The sequence below is a fragment of the Bufo bufo genome, chromosome 5, assembly GCF_905171765.1.
Source record: "Bufo bufo chromosome 5, aBufBuf1.1, whole genome shotgun sequence".
Taxonomy (NCBI): Eukaryota; Metazoa; Chordata; class Amphibia; order Anura; family Bufonidae; genus Bufo; species Bufo bufo.
In genome coordinates, this window is record NC_053393.1 from 288,600,342 (window position 1) to 288,623,390 (window position 23,049).

Here is a 23,049-nt window from a genome sequence, read left to right on the forward strand (position 1 = left end):
CAATCACATGGCAGTTGCTTCAATGCATTTAGGGGTGTGGTCCTGGTCAAGACAATCTCCTGAACTCCAAACTGAATGTCAGAATGGGAAAGAAAGGTGATTTAAGCAATTTTGAGCGTGGCATGGTTGTTGGTGCCAGACGGGCCGGTCTGAGTATTTCACAATCTGCTCAGTTACTGGGATTTTCACGCACAACCATTTCTAGGGTTTACAAAGAATGGTGTGAAAAGGGAAAAACATCCAGTATGCGGCAGTCCTGTGGGCAAAAATGCCTTGTGGATGCTAGAGGTCAGAGGAGAATGGGCCAACTGATTCAAGCTGATAGAAGAGCAAAGTTGACTGAAATAACCACTCGTTACAACCGAGGTATGCAGCAAAGCATTTGTGAAGCCACAACACGCACAACCTTGAGGCGGATGGGCTACAACAGCAGAAGACCCCACCGGGTACCACTCATCTCCACTACAAATAGGAAAAAGAGGCTATACAATTTGCACGAGCTCACCAAAATTTGGACTGTTGAAGACTGGAAAAAATGTTGCCTGGTCTGATGAGTCTCGATTTCCGTTGAGACATTCAAATTGGGGTAGAGGTCCGGAATTTGGTGTAAACAGAATGAGAACATGTATCCATCCTCTGATGGCTACTTCCAGCAGGATAATGCAACCATGTCACAAAGCTCGAATCATTTCAAATTGGTTTCTTGAACATGACAATGAGTTCACTGTACTAAAATGGCCCCCACAGTCACCAGATCTCAACCCAATAGAGCATCTTTGGGATGTGGTGGAACCGGGAGCTTCGTGCCCTGGATGTGCATCCCTCAATCTCCATCAACTGCAAGATGCTATCCTATCAATATGGGCCAACATTTCTAAAGAATGCTATCAGCACCCTTGTTGAAATCAATGCCACGTAGAATTAAGGCAGTTCTGAAGGCAAAAAGGGGGGTCAACACCATATTAATATGGTGTTCCTAATAATTTCTTTAGGTGAGTGTATATATAAATCGGTATATATAGATTCCATTCATATTATGTAGTTTATGATTAAATACAATATAGTTTGTCCATTCATATTCTGTAGTTCATGATTAAATACAATATAATTTGTGTTTACATAGAAAATTTATAATGAATAAATGATAAATAGAGATGGGTGATAAAATCGGTTAGGTAATAGGAATCAGATACCAATGAGATAAAACTACATATAAAAGAATAATCTCGGGTCACATGATCATTTCCTTACAACAGAATGGAACTCCGCCTTGGGTATTTGCACCTAGCTGTAGGTAAAAGGTCGGTTATCGGGCACAGTGTATTGGTACGAAAAATGCAGAGTATAGTGAATACTTAACTCAGAGGAATTGTATTCTTGGTTTTTGGTATTATTTTTTTTTGAGTATTTTTGAGATATTGGTTATCTGAGTAGCACGCTGTTTTAATGGTGGAACTTTAGTAATTGGAATACTCTAGAAATGTATTCAGCCCGAACGGGGTCAGGGTATTTAATTTGAAAATCCAAAACATCTCCTTGCGGCAGAGGGTTTGGTAGGAGTAAGGTACCCACTCCAAAGGCGTGACACGGAGTGAACTAGAGTCCCCGTCGTGATGGATAGAAAAATGTCGGAGAGAAGCTTGTGGGTGACCACTTGTGATGAATATTCAGACTTCGAGCCTGACTGGAAAATAGCGCGGATGGAGGATAAAAGATAGTTTTTCATACTTCTGCCTCATCATAATGCAGTAAGAAAATCATCATTCAAAAACTCACTGCCCGGCTACTTGAAGGTACTGCTGGCGGTTTGGGATGGCTTTTGCCGCTGACAAGGTTCCCTTTAAAATGGGTTATCCTAAAATGTGATATTGATAGCCTATCCAAGTAGTTTTTAGTTTGTTTTTAGTTTTAGCTATTTTAGGGGGATATCTGTGTGTGCAGGTGACTATTACTGTGCATAATTATTAGGCAACTTAACAAAAAACAGAATATATACCCATTTCAATTATTTATTTTTACCAGTGAAACCAATATAACATCTCAACATTCACAAATATACATTTTCTGACATTCAAAAACAAAACAAAAACAAATCAGTGACCAATATAGCCACCTTTCTTTGCAAGGACACTCAAAAGCCTGCCATCCATGGATTCTGTCAGTGTTTTGATCTGTTCACCATCAACATTGTGTGCAGCAGCAACCACAGCCTCCCAGACACTGTTCAGAGAGGTGTACTGTTTTCCCTCCTTGTAAATCTCACATTTGATGATGGACCACAGGTTCTCAATGGGGTTCAGATCAGGTGAACAAGGAGGCCATGTCATACGATTTTCTTCTTTTATACCCTTTCTTGCCAGCCACGCTGTGGAGTACTTGGACGCGTGTGATGGAGCATTGTCCTGCATGAAAATCATTTTTTCTTGAAGGATGCAGACTTCTTCCTGTACCACTGCTTGAAGAAGGTGTCTTCCAGAAACTGGCAGTAGGACTGGGAGTTGAGCTTGACTCCATCCTCAACCCGAAGGCGCCCACAAGCTCATCTTTGATGATACCAGCCCAAACCAGTACCTCCACCTCCACCTTGCTGGCGTCCTGAGTCCGGACTGGAGCTCTCTGCCTTTACCAATCCAGCCCTCGGGCGCATCCATCTGGCCCATCAAGACTCACTCTCATTTCATCAGTCCATAAAACTTAGAAAAAATCAGTCTTGAGATATTTCTAGGGCCAGTCTTGACGTTCAGCTTGTGTGTCTTGTTCAGTGTGTGGTCGTCTTTCAGCCTTTCTTACCTTGGCCATGTCTCTGAGTATTGCACACCTTGTCTTTTGGGCACTCCAGTGATGTTGCAGCTCTGAAATATGGCCAAAACTGGTGGCAAGTGGGCATCTTGGCAGCTGCACGCTTGACTTTTCTCAGTTCATTGGGCAGTTATTTTGCGCCTTGGTTTTTCCACCACGCTTCTTGCGACCCTGTTAACTATTTTGAATGAAACGCTTGATTGTTCGATGATCACGCTTCAGAAGCTTTGCAATTTTAAGAGTGCAGCATCCCTCTGACAAGATATCTCACTATTTTTGACTTTTCTGAGCCTGTCAAGTCCTTCTTTTGACCCATTTTGCCAAAGGAAAGGAAGTTGCCTAATAATTATGCACACATTAATATAGGGTGTTGATGTCATTAGACCACACCCCTTCTCATTACAGAGATGCACATCACCTAATATGCTTAATTGGTAGTAGGCTTTCGAGCCTATACAGCTTGGAGTAAGACAACATGCATAAAGAGGATGATGTGGTCAAAATATCTCATATTGCCTAATAATTCTGCACGCAGTGTAGAGCCACTGTCAGCATGATCAACCCTATTAAACCAGGCATACTGCCTGGAAGGGTTCATAATGTTAATTAAAACATTAAATCCTTTTGTTTGTATGCTAATCAGCATAATCAATCTTACAAGGAAGTATGCCTGATGCCGTGCGGGCATCAGAAAGCGATGCAGGTGCCAGGGAACGAGGTAAGTACAATCTATGTGAGGGGCCTGGGCATTTGGGGGGGGGGCATTTTTGTTGGATAACCCCTTTAATAAAGCCCTATACCCCTTTAATAAAGGCCCTATAGCTGGAGGTGGATCTGCTGGAGTTATGAAGAGGCGCCGGCCTCTCCATAACTTCGGCACAACCAGCGCCATTTCTAAATGTATGATGGCTTTTCGAGCTGTCTTACATTTAGACAATTTTTCTACGCCTAGACATTTAGTCCATTTCATAGGTGTAGAAAATGATGAATGAGATGAACCTGCCAGCCCATGCCCTGGAGCGAGCAGGGCGAAGTCGCAGATATCGGCGCCTCCTAACGGTAGAACCCCCATCTGCGCCTGAAATACGCCTAATTTAGGCGTATTTCACATTAGTAAATGACCCCCCTTTTATTAAAAGAGAGCTTGCCCTATTACTATAAACGGAAACTGCCAGGTAGACAAAAAGAAACCTTGGGGCACATTTATTTAAATGCGGTCATAATAACCCTATAGCTGGTGGTGGATCTGCCGAAGTTATGTAGAGTCGCAGGCTTCCCTTGCTGGCTTACATTTAGAACATTTTCTATGCCTATAACAGGTGTAGTACCTGGCGTGTGAGAGGGGAAAAGTCGCAGATTCCAGCGCAAATAACCTTTACACCACAATTTGCGCAAGGAATACGCCTAACATAGTGTATTTCTGGATAGTAAACAACCCCCCTAGTTTCTACAACAGCTCCAGTGTATCAAGGTAACTGTATTGCTGGTGTGAATGGTAATTTAAAAGAGATAGAGGTCCACTATGGATCTGATCCTCCGTTCTTTTCCATGCTGAGTCCACAGACCCTTTGTATACAGCTTATTGAAGAGATATGCCGCTTCCTGTTCCGGCCTGGGGCCGGGAGACTGCAGAAGCTGCACAGTCTTCCTCGATCAGCCCTGCTGTGAGGGCTGTACAGCATAGTATAGCGCTGTAGTCATCAGTTAAAAAAAATTGATGTTAAATTAAAAATAAATAAAGTGTTTTATAAAAATAAAACAGTAACATCAGTTTTGTTATGCCATCCAGTCCATCCAGTTCGGACCTGTTATCCTGCAAGTTGATCCAGGGGAAGGAAAAAATCCCATGTAAGGTAGAAGCAAATTTTCCTCATTTAACGGGAAAAAAAGTTCCTTCCCAATGCCAATCAGAATAACTCCTTGGATCAACGACCCATCTCTAGTAGCTATAGCCTGTAATATTATTACACACTCCAGAAATATATCCATGCCCCTCTTAACTCTTTTAGTGAACTCACCATCACCACCTCCTCGGACAGAGAGTTCCATAGTCTCACTGCTCTTACTGTAAAGAATCTTTTCTATGTTTGTGCACAAACCTTCTTTCCTCCAGATGCAGAGGATGTCCCCTTGTCGCAGTCACAATCCTGGGGATAAATAGATGATGGGAGAGATCTCTGTACTGACCCCTGATATATTTATACTTAGTTATTAGATCCCCTCTCAGTCATCTTTTTTCCAAAGTGAATACCCTAATTTTGATAATCTTTCTGGGTACTGTAGTGCAACCCATTCGAGTTATACTTAGTTGCCCTCCTCTGAACCCTCTCCAGCTCTGCTATGTCTGCCTTGTTCACAGGAGCCCAGAACTGTACACAGTACTCCATGTGTGGTCTGACTAGTGATTTGTAAAGTTGTCAGGACTATGTTCTCATCTCGGGCATCAATGCCACTTTTGTTGACAACTTATGATCTCATTGGGCCTTTGGCACGCAGCTGTCTGGCATTGGTTTTCTATAATTAAGTTTGCTGATCTCTAAAATTCCTAAGTTATTTTCCATGTCAGTGTTATCCCAGTGTTTACCACTGGGTAGAGCGCCCTCAGGCACACGACAGTATTTTTTTCACGGTCCGGCAAAACGGGGTTCCGTTGGTCCGTGATCCGTGACCGTTTTTCGACCATGGGTTTTCCTTGATTTTTGGAGGGATCCACGGACATGAAAAAAAAAAATTCATTTTGGTGTCCGTCTGGCCGTGCGGAGCCAAACGGATCCGTCCTGACTTACAATGCAAGTCAATGGGGACGGATCCGTTTGAAGTTGACCCAATATGGTGCAATTGCAAACGGATCCATCCCCCATTGACTTTCAATGTAAAGTCAGGAGTTAATATACCATAGGATTGGCGTTTTCTCCAATCCGATGGTATATTTTAACTAGAAGCGTCCCCATCACCATGGGAACGCCTCTATGTTAGAATATACCATTGGATTTGAGTTAGATCGTGAAACTCATATCCGACAGAATATTCTAACACAGAGGCGTTTCCATAGTGATGGGGACGCTTCAAGTTAGAATATACTACGAACTGTGTACATGACTGCCCCCTGCTGCCTGGCAGCACCCGATCTCTTACAGGGGGCTGTGATCAGCACAATTAACCCCTCAGGTGCCGCACCTGAAGGGGTTAATTGTGCGTATCATAGCCCCCTGTAACAGATCAGGGGCTGCCAGGCAGCAGGGGGCAGACCCCCCTCCCTCCCCAGTTTGAATATCATTCGTGGCCAGTGTGCGGCCCCCCCCCGGCCCCCCCTCCCTCTATTGTATTATCTCATTGGTATCCAGTGTGCGCCCCCCCGGCCCCCCTCCCTCTATTGTATTAATATCATTGGTGGCCAGTGCGGCCCCCCCGGCCCCCCCTCCCTCCGTTTATTGTATTATCATTGGTAGCCAGTCTGCGGACCCCCCCGGCCCCCCCCCCCTCCCTCTATTGCATTATCATTGGTGGCCAGTGTGCGCCCCCCCCCCCCCCTCTATTGTTTTAATATCATTGGTGGCCAGTGTGCGGCCTCCCCTCTCCCCCCCCCCCCCGATCATTGGTGGTAGCGGAGAGTTACGATCGAAGTCCCAGTTTAATCGCTGGGGCTCCGATCGGTAACCATGGCAACCAGGACGCTACGGCAGTCCCGGTTGCCATGGTTACTTAGCAATATTAGAAGTATCATACTTACCTGCTGCGCTGTCTGTGACCGGCCTGGGAGCTCCTCCTACTGGTAAGTGACAGGTCTGTACGGCGCATTGCTTAATGAATCTGTCACTTACCAGTAGGAGGAGCTCCGGCCGGTCACAGACAGCGCAGCAGGTAAGATGATGCTTCTATATTGCTAAGTAACCATGGCAACCGGGACTGCAGTAGCGTCCTGGTTGCCATGGTTACAGATCGGAGCCCCAGCGATTAAACTGGACTCCGATCGAACTCTCTGCTGCCATCAATGATCGGGGGGCGGGGGGGAAAGAGGGGAGGCCGCACACTGGCCACCAATGATATTAAAACAAGTAGAAGGGGGGGCCGGGGGGGGCGCACACTTGCCACCAATGATAATACAATAGAGGAGCGGGCGCTACACTGGCTACCAATGATAATACAATAAAGGGAGGGAGGGGGGGCCTGGGGGCCGCACTGGCCACCAATTATATTAATACAATAGAGGGAGGGGGGCCGGGGGGGCCGCACTGGCCACCAATGAAATTAAAACTGGGGAGGGAGGGGGGTCTGCCCCCTGTTGCCTGGCAGCCCCTGATCTCTTACAGGGGGCTATGATACGCACAATTAACCCCTTCAGGTGCAGCACCTGAGGGGTTAATTGTACGGATCACAGCCCCCTGTAAGAGATCAGGTGCTGCCAGGCAGCAGGGGGCAGTCATGTACACAGTTCGTAGTAGTATATTATAACTAGAAGCGTCCCCATCACTATGGGAACGACTCTGTGTTAGAATATACTGTCGGATTTGAGTTTTCGCTCAGCTCTGAAAAAGCTTTTATGCAGACGGATCTTTGGATCCGTCTGTATGAAAGTAGCCTACGGACACGGATCACGGATGCCAATCTTGTGTGCATCCGTGTTTTTTCACGGACCCATTGACTTGAATGGGTCCGTGAACCGTTGTCCGTCAAAAAAATAGGACAGGTCGCGGATGACAAACGGTGCATTTTCCGAGTTTTCAACGGACCGGAGTCTATGAGAATACCAATTCAATGATTTTTTTTTTCATAGTTCTATAACAACAAAGTGTGACAAAAAAATACTTTTATAAATTAAAATATATAAAAATTCAAATCACCCCCCTTTCCCCAGAATGAAAAACAAAACAAAACATGAATAAATAAAAAAATGCATCATGGGTATTGACGCTCGTACTATTAAAATATAAAAATATTTATCCCATGAGGAAAATAGCAAAATGGAAAAAAAGTCTAAATAGCCAATCCACCATTTTTTTCGTTGCTTCTTCTACAAAAAATACACCTCACTATGGTATCAATTAAAAGTGCAGATCAGCTCACAAAAAATGAGCCCTCATACAGCTCAGTACACATAACTACAAAACGCTTACCCCCATCAGATCCTCCCCACCCTCCATTAGCTTCAAATCAGGCCACATCAGACCCCCCCCCCCCCCCCCAGGTGAGTACAGCCAGCGCAGTGCTGTTCTCACCTTTCTGTGCCTCCCACATACTACTGACCACTTTCATAAAAAATTGCACTATATGCTCTGGCAGAGGGGAAAGGAGTCAGAGGTTCACTATCCCTGGTCTATGTGAATGAATAAATAAAAAAGTTATGACTTTGGGAGGGCTGGGAGTAAAAAGCAAAAAAACTGAAAATCACCTTGTCTTGAAAGGGTTAAAGGGCATCTTCAGCAGCTTTGTACATTGAAATTGGCTGACCTGTTGTATGTGCACTTAGCAGCTGAAGACATGTGTTTGTTCCATGTTTTTTTCTTTTTCCTTACCCTTTGATTCCCATAAGGTATACCTCTCCCAATTAGATTTAGGATTGATTGGTCACTATATCCCAGGAGTCCCCAACCTGCACACGTTCTAAACGGATCAAGTTGTATTATCTATAAAATGACCGATATGGATCCGGCACTAAAACCATTGTAAGTCAATGGGTGCCGGATCTGTTTTCTTTCGTGTCCGATAAAATGGATTCAGCACCATTGACTTACATTGTGTTTCATGCTGGATCTGTCTTGATCAGTATCCCATGACACACACAAAAATGCTGCGTGCAGCGGTTTTGTGTCGCGCATGGGAACGCAACAAAGCTGAATGCATTCTGACAAAACTGAAGAATTTTTCTCCGGTTTTGAGATCCTATGATGGATCTCAATTCCGGAAAGGAAAACACAGGTTTGAAAGTAGCCTAACGACCTCATTATGATTTGCCACCTCATCAAATTTTCTTATTACTAAATTTTCTGTGGACTGTTATATTAGGAGGCTTATAGCAAACTCCTATCATGTAGATTGTAAGCCCTCACAGGCAGGGCCCTCTCTCCTTCTGTACCAGTTTGTAACTCATCTTGTTCATGCTTAGTGCAATTGTCTGTATTATGTACAGTATGTATACCCCTTTTCATATTTACAGCGCTATGGAATGAATGGCACTTTAATAATCTAATATAAAAAGCTGAGTGTATGTGAGTATGTATGTCTGCTAAAGGAATCTGCACCGTAGCATTTTCAATCACGAAATTTGGCAAACAGGTATATCAGGTGTCCGGAAAGGTTTTAGACCGGGTCTCAGCTCTCTAGTTAAGATATTCCCAAAAAATACATTAGCCAATAGAAGCCTGCAAGTCTCTCTCTTCATATCCCAATCGCCATACACATGGTCACATGTCCCTTATCAGCCAATAGAAGCTCGCAGGCCCTTAGTCTCCACATACATACAGTTTTACACCAGGTTTCCATAACAACCCAGTAATTTTTCTTCACTGCTGTAGGTCAGCTTTAAAGGGGAAGGGCGCTGTGGGTGACACTATTAAGGAAGCAGAGTGCTGTGGAGGTCACAGTTAGGGGTGCAGGCCACCCTCAAAAGACGTACTTAAAAACCCCGCCCCCAGGTCCCGCTAGGCCATGCCCCCTCCCACTCCGCAGCCGATGGGGATTGAAAAATGAAGGTAAAAATCAACTTCTGTCAGCTGCAGGGGTAGGCGGGAGGGTGACTTTCTCCCTGCAGCTCACACTCAGACAGCACAGTGCTGCTGTCTGAGAGTGAGCTGTTCAAAAGGACATCCCTGTGTCCGTCCAGGCCCTGCGGCAGACGGAGGACAGGGAGTCTGAAAGACGGACTGTTCGGCCTAAAACCGGACCTCTGGCCACCCTAGGGGCAGGCTGCTATAGGCTACAGTTAAGGGGACGGTCCGCTATGGAGATCAGTGTTAGGCCGAGTTCACACGAACGTGTGTTACCCGTGCCTGTGCTGCGGCCCGCAAATAGCGGGCCGCAATGCACGATCGCCGGCCGTAGGTCAGCCGCATCGGATCGCGGACCCATTCACTTTAATGGGTCCGCGATCTGGCCGTTCCGCTAAAAGATAGGACTTGTTCTATCTTTTAGCGGAACGGAAGTATGGGACGTAACCCCACGGAGGCACTCCGTAGTGCTTCCGAGGGGTCCCGTCCCGTGCAGCCGTTCCGCGATTCCGGATTTGCGGACCCATTGAAGTGAATGGGTCCGCATCCGTGATGCAGAATTCAGACGGAACTGTGGCCGTGTATTGCGGCCCGCAATTTGCGGGCCGCAATACGGCCACAGATCACACACGTTCGTGTGAACTTAGCCTTAAGGGGCAGATTGCTGTAGAGGCCACTGTTAAGGGGGCGGGGTGTTGTGGAAATCACTGTTAAGGAGATGAGGTACTGTGGAGGTCACTAATAAAGGGGCGGCCTCTGTGGAGGTAACTGTTAAGGAGGCAGGATGCTGTGGAGGTCACAGTTAAAGGGGCGGGTGCTGTGGAGGTCACAGTTAAGGGGACGGTCTGCTATGGAGATCAGTGTTAAGGGGCGGTGTGCTGTAGAGGTCAAAGTTAAGAGGGCGGGTGTTGTGGAGGTCCCATTTTAAGGGAACAGAGCTCTGTGGAGGTAACTGTTAAGAGGGTGGGTTATTGTGGAAATCACTGTTAATGAGACGGGGTACTGTGGAGGACACAAATAAAGGGGCGGCTGTTGTGGATGTCACTGTTAAAGGGGAGGGCAATGTGGATGTTACTGTTAAGGGGGCAGGCCGCTGTGGAGGTCACTGTTAAAGGGGCAGGCAGTGTGGAGGTCACTGTTAAGGGAGGAGGGGACTAAGGCAGCGGGGTACTGTGAGGTCACTGTTAAGGGAGCGGCGTACAGTGGAGGTCACTGTTAAGGGAGTGGGGTAATGTGGCAGTCACTGTTAAAGAGGCAGTGGCTGTGGAGGTCTCTGTTAAGGGGGACGGGAATGGTGGAGGGAACTGTAACCTATGGTCAGTGTTAAGGGGTGGGTGCTGTAGAGGTCACTGTTAAGGGGGTGGGCCCCTGTGGAGGTCACTGTCAAGGGGGTGGGGTGCTGTGAAACTCACGGTTAAAGGGGCAGGCTGCTGTGAAGGTCAAAGTTAAGGGGGTGGGCTGCTGTGGAGGTCCTATTTTAAGGAGATGGGGCACTGTGGGGGGTCAGTGTTAAGGGGTGGGGGGCTGTGGAGGTCCTATTTTAAGGAGATGGGGCACTGTGGGGGGTCAGTGTTAAGGGGTGGGGGGCTGTGGAGGTCACTGTTAGGGTGGCGGAGTACTGTAGATGTCACTGCAATAGTGGATACTGTCGATATCTTTTAACGACATAGGCACATTAAATGAAATAGATGAAATATACCCGTGCGAAACCGAGTCCTTCTGCTAGTAAATAATAATAATAATCAGAATTTTATTATTATTTTTGCCTCCATATATTTTTACCCATAGTGTCTCCCCATACTCATCTCGCTCACTTATATCTTCCCAAAGGGTGGGCTTTAGACAAGACTTTACATAAAATCCAACCCCTCACCCTCTCCAGTTTTTACAATCTTTTCTAAAGAGACTGTAACCCTGTACGTTAACCCCCAGTCATAGCTATCATCCAGCCATGTCTCAGCTATTTCCACTATGTCATAGTCCTCCTTACACATTACTAATTCCAGTTTTATTAGTTAGGCTTCTGGCATTAGTATTCACACAATTAAAGGGGTTGTCCGGGTTCAGAGCTGAACCTGGAAATACCCATAATTTCACCCAGGCAGCCCCCCCTGACATGAGCAGGGCAAGGGCTCTTTTATTTACTATAACACATTGCCGGGCAGAGGCTTCCGCCCAGCAGTGTGTTCGGTGATGTCACCGGCTCTGATGGGCGGGCTTTAGCGCTGCTCTAGCTGTTTTACAGGCTAGGGCAGCGCTAAAGCCCGCCCATCAGTGCCGATGACGTCACCGGGCTCACTGCTGGGCAGAAGTCTCCGCCTGGCAGCCCGAAGGCACCAGAACTCCACAAAATGCCTTTGCCCTGCGCAATTCAGCACAGGGCAAAGGAGAGCGTCGGAGCATGAACTGCTCCGATGCTCTTGTCAGAGGAGCGGCCTGGGTGAAATTCTGGGTATGTCCGGGTTAAGAAGTTTTTGTATATTTTTTTTTACCCTACACCTTTTCTTACGAACCATTCTAGTCCCTCCCTCCATTTCTCCCCGAGCTTCATTACTCAGGTCTCTATATGCCCTATTTTCTCCTCCTATAATGTAATTAGCCTCCCCCAGTCACTAGTTTAAACACCCCTACAACCTTCTCCTCCGAAACAGCTGCACCCTCGTCCATTTTGCTTTAATTCCTGTGGAATATTCAAAGGGTTAACAACATTTATAAAATCAGCTTTGAATAGTTTGAGGGGTGTAGTTTCTAAAATGGGGTAATTTGTTGGTGGTTTCTGTTATTTAAACGTTCATTTTGGAAATTTTATTTTCAAAAATTGCTTCTAAAATCTAAGCCTTCTAACTTCCTGCAAAAAAAAAATATTACCAAAATGATGCCAACATAAAGTAGACATATGGTGAATGTTAATTAAGTATTTTATGAGTTATCACTATGTGTCTAAAAAGCAGAGAGATTCAAATTGAGAAAAAAGTGATTTTTTCCAAATTTTCAGTAAATTTAGCAAATTTATGAATGCATATAAATATGAATGCATATGAATGCGGACAGCACACAGTGTGCAAAAAATGTGGATCAGATGCTGACAAAAAAAAACGTTTCATGTGTATGAGCCCAAAGACCACATATGGTTGAAAAAACATAGGAGAAATACATTTAAAAATTGCTACGCACTTCCAGTTGCTGTTCCTTTTCATCCAATACCTCCTTTTGGGATTGCAGGAAATCTGAAAGCATTCTTGTAAGTTGTTTCCGGTCATCTATCTCTGCTGCTAATCTGCCATTGTAATCTGCAAGCAGCATGCAGGCATCATCCACCATTTTTGAAAGTTGATCGCCAGAGGCTTTATCTAGAAATACCAAAATATAATATTAGCTGCATCGGTTTTGGAAATGTCACTGTTTTATTATTATTTTATTATTATTGTTTAATATGGCTAATTCAGGTTTAATAATAGGTCCTCTTACCTGCTTGCTGATGATGGAGAGTCACATGACCAGTTCTGTTCACCAGCAGCCTCCATTCACTTACATTACAGATAGGCAGGGGAATAAGCAAATGCGCAGTCCATCCACAATTTAGGTGAATGGAGGCTGCTGATGGATGTGACCAGTTACGTTACCCTCCAGTAGCTATTTTGGGACTACAGTGGCAGCAAGCAGGTAAGTGGACCTGCTAATAAAAATAAATGAGGAATATTAAACCATCGGACATCTACGCTGATGGTTTAATAATTCCTATCACTACCTGCATGTATGTGCTTTTTCCCGCACATGTGCAGCTAGTAATATACAGTAACCCAGTCGAAGTATTCATTATGCTTACTAACAAAATAAATAGAAAGATTGTAAGTTTAAGTACTATAATCACCAGTAATTTTATCCAAAAGTGACACATCTTGTACTTCAACAGGTAAAGAACCTATCCTCTGGTGTACAGCTGCATCTCCAGAAGCTGCATTTTCAAGTTCTTGCATTGCACGGATTAGATCTGTTGTCTAAATGAGACAAAGCAGGTAAAGTTATTGACGTAAAATTGTAGAGTACAATTGTGATGCTACATTAAAGAGGTTTTCAAAGACTTTTCCACAGCCTTTCCTAGGCCAGTGATGACACGTTCACATGGCCTAGGCACTGCTCAACCCCATACAAGTGAATGGGGCTGAGCATGATACATAGCACAGCTGCTGTACAATGTACTGCACTGTGCCTGTTAAGCACAGAGAAGGCCACGGTGCTAACAGGAGCGTCAGTGCCTTCTCAAACAGCTGATCTGCAGGTGTATCAGGTGTCGGACCCCCACCAATCAGATACTGATAACCTATCCAGAGGATCAGTCATCAGTTTTTGGAAAACTCTTTTAAAGAGATTGTTCAGCTTTCTGTAAGTTTTTTAATTGTCCTTCCTCGCTGTTGGTCCTGTGGGGTTGAGCATAATTATCTGCACCTCATCTCTCTGTTCTTTTAATACACTGCTCTTCTTGCTGCTCTCAAATCCCTACACCTAAACTTCTGGTATGGACAAGGATCGCATGCGCTGCTACTTACGTGCCACTTGAGGGACAAGTCACTCCTGCAGCCAGCCATTAGTATGCACGGATTGGAGTGCAGCAAAGAGAGCAGTGGACTGGAAAAAAAATGGATAAAAAGCCTGACAATACCTTTAACCATTTAAGGACATTGGCATTTTTCACCTTAAGGACCAGGCCAAATTTTGGAAATCTGACATGTTTCACTTTATTTGGTAATAACTTTGGAACACTTTTACTTATCCATGCCATCCTGAGACAGTTTTTTTTGTGACACATTGTAGTTCATAATAGTGGTACAATTGAGTCAATATAAATCACCTTTATTTTTATTTATTTTTAAATCCTAAATTTACAGAAAATTTTAAAAAATTCATAATTTTCAAAATGTGAATTTCTCTTCTTTTTAAGGCAGATAGTGATACCTCACAAAATACTTATTATTTTACATTTCCCATATGTCTACTTATTTTTTAGAAGCAATTTAAGAAAATTTTCAAAACCCACTGTTTTATCAACTTCAGATCCACCTATAGTATATAAACATCCTATGGGTGGATGTTTATTTCTGAATGGACGTTCTGGAACATCCATTCACAGATGGCAGCTGCACACATAATTTTTTTTCCCAATTAAGTAATTTAAAAAAATGTTAAAAATAGAAAAAAAATATAAAATAGACATATTTGGTATTTCCGCGTCCGTAACGACCGGCTCTATAAATATATAACATGATCCGCCTCGTCTGCTAAACACCATAAAAATAATTAAAAAAAAACTGTGTAAAAAAAAAACATTTTTGTCACCTTACATCACAAAAAGTGCAACTCCAAGTGATCAATAAGGCGTATGTCCCACAAAATGGTACCAATAAAACACCTCATCCTGCAAAAAATAAGCCCCTACATAAGAAAATTTGTTTCAAAACCGTTTTGTTTCAAAAATGCTTTTATTGTGTTAATGTGAAAAAAGTATACATATTAGGTATCGCCGAGTCTGTAACAACCAGCTCTATAAAACTATCACATGACCTAACTCCTCAGGTGAACACCGTGAAAAAAAATTAAAATTAAAACAGTGCAAAGCCATTTTTTGTCACCTTACATCACAAAAATTGCAACACTAAGCGATCAAAAATGCGAAAATTAGACCCTACCTAAGACACTAAGTTAAAAAACAGTTTTAAAAAAATATATAATATGATAAAAAATGGACATATTAGGTATCTCTGCATCCGTAACAACCAGCTCCATAAAAATATCACTTGACCTAACCCCTCAGCTGAACACCGTAAAAAAATTAAAACAGTGCCAAAAAAGCCATTTTTTGTCACCTAACATCACATAAAGTGATCAAAAAGGCGCATGCCCCCCAAAATAGCAGCAATAAAACAGTCACCCCATCCTGCAAAAAATTAGATCCTAACTAAGACAATCGGTTAAAAAATAAAAAAGCTATTAAGCTCTTAAGACTATGGAGACACTAAAACATCATTTTTTGGGTTTCAAAAATGCTATTAATGTGTAAAACTTAAATAAATAAGAAAAAGTATACATATTAGGTATTGCCACGTCCGTAACGATCTGCTCTATAGAATTATCACATGACCTAACCCCTCAGGTGAACTCTGTAAAAATAAATAAATAAAAACTGTGCTAAAACAACCAATTTTTAGGTCACCTTGCCCCATAAAGTGTAGTAATGAATGATCAAAAAATCATATGTACCCAAAAATGGTACCAATAAAAACGTTAACTCTTCCTGCAACAAATGAGCCCCTGAACTAAACAATCGGCAGAAAAAGAAAAAAATATGGCGTTCAGAAAATATTTTTTTTTTCCAAAAATTTGTAAAACTGAAACAAAAAAAAGAAAGTCGACATATTTGATATCATTGTGTCCGTAACAACTTGCTCTATAAAAATAACACATTATCTACCCTGTCAGATGAATGTAGTAAAAAATAAAAACAGTGCCAAAATAGTACCAATAAAACTGGCACCTTATCCCCTAGTTTCCAAAATGGGGTCACTTTTTGGGAGTTTCTACTGTAAGGGTGCATCAGGGGGGCTTCAAATGGGACATGGCATCTAAAAACCAGTTCAGCAAAATCTGCCTTCCAAAAACCATATGGCGCTCCTTTTCTTCTGCGCCATGCCGTGTGCCCTTACATCAGTTTATGACCACATGTGGGGTGTTTCTGTAAACGGCAAAATCAGGGTAATAAATATTGAGTTTTGCTTGGCTGTTAACCCTCGATGTGTTAAAGAAAAAAAAATTAAAATGGAAAATCTGACAAAAAAGTTAAATTTAGAAATGTCATCTCCATTTTCCCTTAATTTTTGTGGAACACATAAAGGGTTAACAAAGTTTGTAAAATCAGTTTTGGATAACTTGAGGGGGTGTAGTTTCTATAATGGGGTCATTTGTGGGGGGGTTCCACTATGTAAGCCCCACAATGTGACTTCAGACCTGAACTGGTCCTTAAAAAGTGGGTTTTGGAAACTTTCTAAAATTCTAAGCCTTTGTCACGGCCACGGTTTTGGCCATGACTCCTTGGGAGCCGCATACAGTTGCCCGCGGTTTGGGTTGTTGTTTCAACCGCAGCTTGAGGCTTGATGTTGTATGCCTCAAGTGCGGTTGCCGCGGACAACAGGTATGTGTGCGGTCCCTTTGGAGTTTGTGTGCGTGTATGTATGCACTGTTGTTAGTCTGTGTGCACTCTGTGTATTGTTGTGGTGTGCACGGACACCTTTCCTGCACTGTGGTTGCCCGTGGCAACGTTTGGTGATGTGTACATGTGGTGGCAGTGTCCCGGCCTTTGGGGCTGACTCCCAGGACACGGTTGCCACCCATGTCGTTGCCTGCGGCAACAACCACAGTGTGTTTGTTGTGTTGGACACTGTCCCTTTAAGTTGGTGTTTTCCCTTTCCTGTGGTGCTGGAAGGGTTAACTCCCTTCCCAGTGTGTGTGATGTCACTGGGTGTGTCTGACCGTTGGGTGTGGCCTCTTAGGCCTATATAGCCTCTCACTTTGGCATGGCTCAGTAGGTTGCTTCAGTCATGCTTTGCTGTTGCAGCCTCCTGTGATTTCCATCTTCTTGTAAGGGCCACCCTTCCGGTCATAAGTTCTAATACCGTGATGTGTTGTTGATGTCTTGTGTCTTTGGTTTTTGTGCAGCTATGGATGTCCTGGTCCCTGTGTGCCTTCATGTGTGTGCTGTTTACCTTTTACCTGTGTGGACAGCCTTTCCTTAGCACGGGTTCCAGTCAGCAAGGCTGAGACAGGTTTGTGTGGAACTGTTTGGTTCACCTGTCTTATCCATAGTCCTGTTTATGTACCCCCTTCTTCATGCTGCTTGGCCAGTGAGACTCCTGCTCCTCCGTGCCTAGGAGGAGTGGGTTGTCTTACCCTGCTCCTTAGCCCAGGGACCGATCGGAGGGTAAGTCAGGGATCCGAGGTTCCTGCGCATGGGTCCTCCTACCATCAAGGTCGGCCCATGCAGGTAGGAGACAGGGTCAGCGTTAGGGACGCAACAGGAGGTGATCTGCTCCCTAATTCTGTGTTCTGGCGAGTAGCGACTGGACATCTCCCTTCACCGCACGGCTCGAGGATTTCCCCCATCTTCAGCCGTGATAGTATGACCGTGAAAGGCTCCTTGCTTGGAGGTTCCCTCGAAAGAGGGGGCAGCATGTACCCGCCATCTACGGATGGGGTGCATGCGCGTTCTCCGGAGGGAGAGCGTTATAGGGGTATCACCGGTTACGGCGCGGTGAGTGGCATTCCCCGCCATTCCTTTCTCACCGTGTCCGTGTTGGTGTCCTCCTTGTTTGTCATTCCCCCTCCCATTGTTTTTTGTGCCTCACCAACCTTTCCCTTTTGTTGTTGGGAGGGGCTTTGAGGGGTGGGAGTATCCGTTCTCCCTCGAAAGAGGGTGAAGCATGTACAGCCGTCTGCGAAAGGGGTACATGCGCTCCTCTTCAGAGGGAGAGCGTTCTGGGGGTTTCGCCTCTGACGGCGCGGTGAGTTGGCGATTTCCCCGCCCATCTCCTTCACCGTTGCCTCATTTGGCGTCCCCTGATTTTATGGCACCGCGTGTGTTTGTTTGGTGTGCGGGTGCACACCTTCCGAAGAGGGTGCAGCATGCAGTTGCCATCCCCTTGTGGCCTGCATGCGCGTTCTCCGGAGGGAGAGTGTTCCGGGGGATCTCCGTTAACGGCACGGTTGGTGGCTTTTCCCCGCCACCTTACTTCCGTGTCGTTGTTGGGGATCCCTCGTCCCTCTCCATGTTCCCATCTCTGGTCGTTTGCTGGCAGCACTCCGTAAGTGGTCCGGCTGCGTGCTGGTTAGGAGTGTCTGCTGGCAGCGACTGGAGTGGGACGTGTGTGGAGAGTCTCCTCGTTCATCTCTCTGTGGTTCTACCACCCCCTGTGTCGCTGGTGCGGGCTGCAGGCCTCGTCGGACTGGCTGAGTTGTGTGTTGGGGGGGGATGCAGCTGACAGCGACTTTTTGGGAACCGTGTCTGAGAGTGGACGTCCCTTCTCCCATCCCCTTGTGTGAGTCCCTCACGTGTTTTTTTTTTTTTGGTGGGGGGGGCTTTGAGGGGTGGGAGTGTCACTGCCACGGTTTTGGCCGTGACTCCTTGGGAGCCGCATACAGTTGCCCGCTGTTTGGGTTGTTGTTGTTTCAACCGCAGCTTGAGGCTTGATGCTGTATGCTCAAGTGCGGTTGCCGCGGACAACAGGTATGTGTGCGGTCCCTTTGGAGTTTGTGTGGCGTGTATGTATGCACTGTTGTTAGTCTGTGTGCACTCTGTGTATTGTTGTGGTGTGCACGGACACCTTTCCTGCCCTGTGGTTGCCCGTGGCAACCGTCTTGGTGATCGTGTACATGTGGTGGCAGTGTCCGGCCTCTTTGGGGCTGACTCCAGGAACGGTTGCCACCCATGTTGTTGCCTGCACACAACAAACACACTGTGGTTGTTGTGTTGGACACTTTCCCTTTAAGTTGGTGTTTTCCCTTTCCTGTGGTGCTGGAAGGGTTAACTCCCTTCCCAGTGTGTGTGATGTCACTGGGTGTGTCTGACCGTTGGGTGTGGCCTCTTAGGCCTATAAAGCCTCTCACTTTGGCATGGCTCAGTAGGTTGCTTCAGTCATGCTTTGCTGTTGCAGCCTCCTGTGATTTCCATCTTCTTGTAAGGGCCACCCTTCCGGTCATAAGTTCTAATACCGTGATGTGTTGTTGATGTCTTGTGTCTTTGGTTTTTGTGCAGCTATGGATGTCCTGGTCTCTGTGTGCCTTCATGTGTGTGCTGTTTACCTTTTGTCTGTGTGGACAGCCTTTCCTTAGCACGGGTTCCAGTCAGCAAGGCTGAGACAGGTTTGTGTGGAACTGTTTGGTTCACCTGTCTTATCCATAGTCCTGTTTATGTACCCCCTTCTTCATGCTGCTTGGCCAGTGAGACTCCTGCTCCTCCGTGCCTAGGAGGAGTGGGTTGTCTTACCCTGCTCCTTAGCCCAGGGACCGATCGGAGGGTAAGTCAGGGATCCGAGGTTCCTGCGCATGGGTCCTCCTACCATCAAGGTCGGCCCATGCAGGTAGGAGACAGGGTCAGCGTTAGGGACGCAACAGGAGGTGACCTGCTCCCTAATTCTGTGTTCCTGGCGAGTAGCGACTGGACATCTTCCGTCACCGCACGGCTGAGGATTTCCCCCATCCTCAGCCGTGACAGCCTTCTAACGTCCTAAAAAAAAAAAATGACATTTCTAAAAAGCTGCCAACATAAAGTAGACATATGGGGAATGTTAAGTAATAAATATTTTATAAGGTATCACTTTCCGTTTTAAAAGCAAAGAAATGTAAATTTTGAACATTGCGTTTTTGTTTTTTTTGTAAATTTTGGATTATTTTTTAAATAAAGGTTAAATATATCAACTCAAATTTACCACTGTCATAAAGTACAATGTGTCACATGAAAACAATCTCAGAATGTTATTATCACATAAAGTGACAGATTTGCAAAATTAGGCTCTGTCAGGAAGGGGGAAATTGGCCAGTTGTGAATGGTTAAGCACCAGTTCAGTTATGAAGTCAATTGATAATCAATGGCCGACTCTTAGTTAATAATATGTCACATATTACTTTCTAAGTTCTAAAAAATATACCTAAAATACCACAGAACAATATAAGAACACTAAATAAATGAACATAAAATAAAATGTGTATAAATAAGCATAAAATAAAATACAGCTCTCTAAAGGCAATTGGTGCGGAGCTCACGCACCACTGCTAATTAAATACGTTCCACACAGTGTTAGGAGAAATTCATATAATGTCTTATTCAATGCAGACTTTCCCGTAGTGCTGTTTTTAGTTAATTTGCCATAAGATCGATATGGCCATATGTGTATCCAAATGTGGCAGTTGTAAAGTTTTCAGTTTGCCACTTATTGAGACAGTTCCTTAGGACACGCGATTGTAATCAAGTAAATTTGCAGTCACTGTTTGACATGTCTGGCAGACAGTGCAGTTGCTGTATGTACTGATCGAACTAACTGCGATGTCAATTGCTTACCAGACTTGCTACTGCTTTCAATAGTGGCTCATACATACATGACTTTGCTCCGATTTAGCTCGTCCTGTAGAGCGCTTGTTACCTCGCTGATATGTGCGCTAGTGCCGACACTTGTCTCTGGCGCATGCGGGTTGATGTCCTCACAACGCTGTCCTTATTCTTTGGCTAGGGGATTATATTCTGGCATAGAAATTTATACTCCATGCACGCTGCTGTGTTCAGAATTCCCAAATGCGTTTAGAAACCGCACTGGTTTCTTCTTCAGTGGGCAAAAGTATAAGTTATGAAGTAACTTTGTGGGACTTACATAACAGAAACTACCCATAAATGGCCCCAATTTAGAAACTACACCCCTCAGGTTATTAAGAACTGATTTTACAAACTTTGTTAACCCTTTAGGTCTTCAACAAGAATTAACCCCTTAAGGACCCATGACGTACATGTACTTCATGGAAAATCGTGGCGGTGCAGGAAGCTGCGCCCGCCCAGATCAGCACGGGCCGGGGTCCGGCTGTTACAGATAGCCGGACCCCTGCTGCATGTGCCGGCATTGGTGAAATTACCGATGCTGGCGCATAACCTCATGTACCGCGGTCAGCAGCGATGTCGGGCGGGGATTCGGCGCTACCATCGGGTCCCCCGTGCGGCCTGTTGACGGGGACCCGATGGCATGGGAAGGCTAGCCCCGATGCTTCCGATGACGAGCCTGTGAGATACAGCCCCCTGGATTCTCACAGGCAAGGAAGCTGTTGAGTATTACACACTGTATAACTCTAACAGCCAATGCAATACCAATACAGAAGTATTGGAATGCATTGTAAAGGGGATCAGACCCCCAAAAAGTTGAAAGTCCCAAAGTGGGACAAAAAATAAAGTGGAAAAAAAAGTTGAAAAAATTGTTTCCCCACCCAAAATGTAAAGTTTTAAGTAAAAAAATTTTGTCAAAAAGAAAAGGAAGACATATTAGGTATCACCGCGTCCGTATCGACCGACTCTATGTCTCAGAATATGGAGACACTAAAACATTGTTTTGTCATTTTAAAAATGCTGTTATTGTGTAAAACTTAAGTAAATAAAAGAAGTATACATATTCGGTATCACCGCGTACGAAGAACCTGCTCTATAAAAATATCGCATGAACTAACCCCTCAGGTGAACACCGTAAAAAAAAAAGTGTAAAAAAAAGGTGTAAAAAAAGCTATTTTTTTGTCATCTTACATCACAAAAATGTGTAATAGCAAGCGATTCAAAAAGTCATAAGCATCCCAAACAGTGCCAATCAAACAGTCATCTCATCCCGCAAAAATCATACCCTACGTAAGATAATCACCCAAAAACTGAAAAAACTATGGCTCACAGACTATGCAGACACTAAAAACATGATTTTTTTTTTGTTTAAAAAAATGAAATAATTGTGTAAAACATACATAAACAAATTAAAAGTAGATATATTAGGTATCACCGCATCCGTAATAACCTGCTCTATAAAATATCACATGACTTAACCCCTCAGGTGAATTACCGTAAAAAAATAAAAACGGCGTCACCTTACATCACAAAAAGTTGTAATAGCAAGCGAAAAGTCAAAAAGTCATACGCACCACAAAATAGTGGCAATCAAACCGCCATCTCATCCCGCCAAAATGGTACTCTACTAAGATAATCGCCCAAAAACTGAAAAAAAAAACTATGGCTCTAGACAATGGAGACACTAAAACATGATTTTTAATTGTTTCATAGTTGTTTCATAGACATATTAGTGTATCGGCGGCATCCGTAATAACCTGCTCTATAAAAATATCACATGAACTAACCCCTCAGGTGATACCGTAAAAAAAAAGGTGTAAAAAAGCCTTTTTTGTCACCTTACATCACAAAAAGTGTAATAGCAAGCGATCAAAAATTCATATGCACCCTATAATGTACAATTCAAACCGTAATCTCATCATCTACGCTTTCAGAATGTGGAGACACAAATTTGTTTTTGGGTATTGTCGCGTCCGTGACAACCTGCTCTATAAAATACCACATGAAAAGGGTGCCAAAACAGCTATTTCTTGTTACCTTGCCTCACAAAAAGTGTAATATAGAGCAACCAAAAATTATATTAACCTAAAATAGTACCAACAAAACTGCCACCTTATCCCGTAGTTTCCAAAATGGGGTCACGTTTTTGGGTTTTCTACTCTAGGGGTGTATCAGAGGGGCTATCAATGGGACATGGTGTCAAAAGACCAGTCCAGCAAAATCTGCCTTCCAAAAACCGTATGGCATTCCTTTCCTTCTGCGCCCTGCCGTGTGCCCGTACAGCAGTTTACGACCACATATGGGGTGTTTCTGTAAACTACAGAATCAGGGCCATAAATATTGAGTTTTGTTTGGCTGTTAAACCCTTGCTTTGTAACTGGAAAAAATTGATTCAAATAGTAAATCTGCCGAAAAAGT

At 44.4% G+C, this 23,049-nt stretch overlaps 1 protein-coding gene across 1 annotated transcript in view; it reads right to left on the minus strand.

Moving 5' to 3' along the window:
- The window catches only part of RPRD1A (regulation of nuclear pre-mRNA domain containing 1A), a 478,282-nt gene that overhangs the window by 109,677 nt on the left and 345,556 nt on the right, over positions 1-23,049 (minus strand). Inside the window, exons 5-6 of the mRNA XM_040432354.1 lie at positions 13,375-13,501; positions 12,678-12,853 (exon numbers count right to left, since the gene is read on the minus strand). Of these exons, the coding sequence (XP_040288288.1) occupies positions 12,678-12,853; positions 13,375-13,501 (303 nt within the window). The remainder of the gene's footprint in view (positions 1-12,677; positions 12,854-13,374; positions 13,502-23,049) is intronic.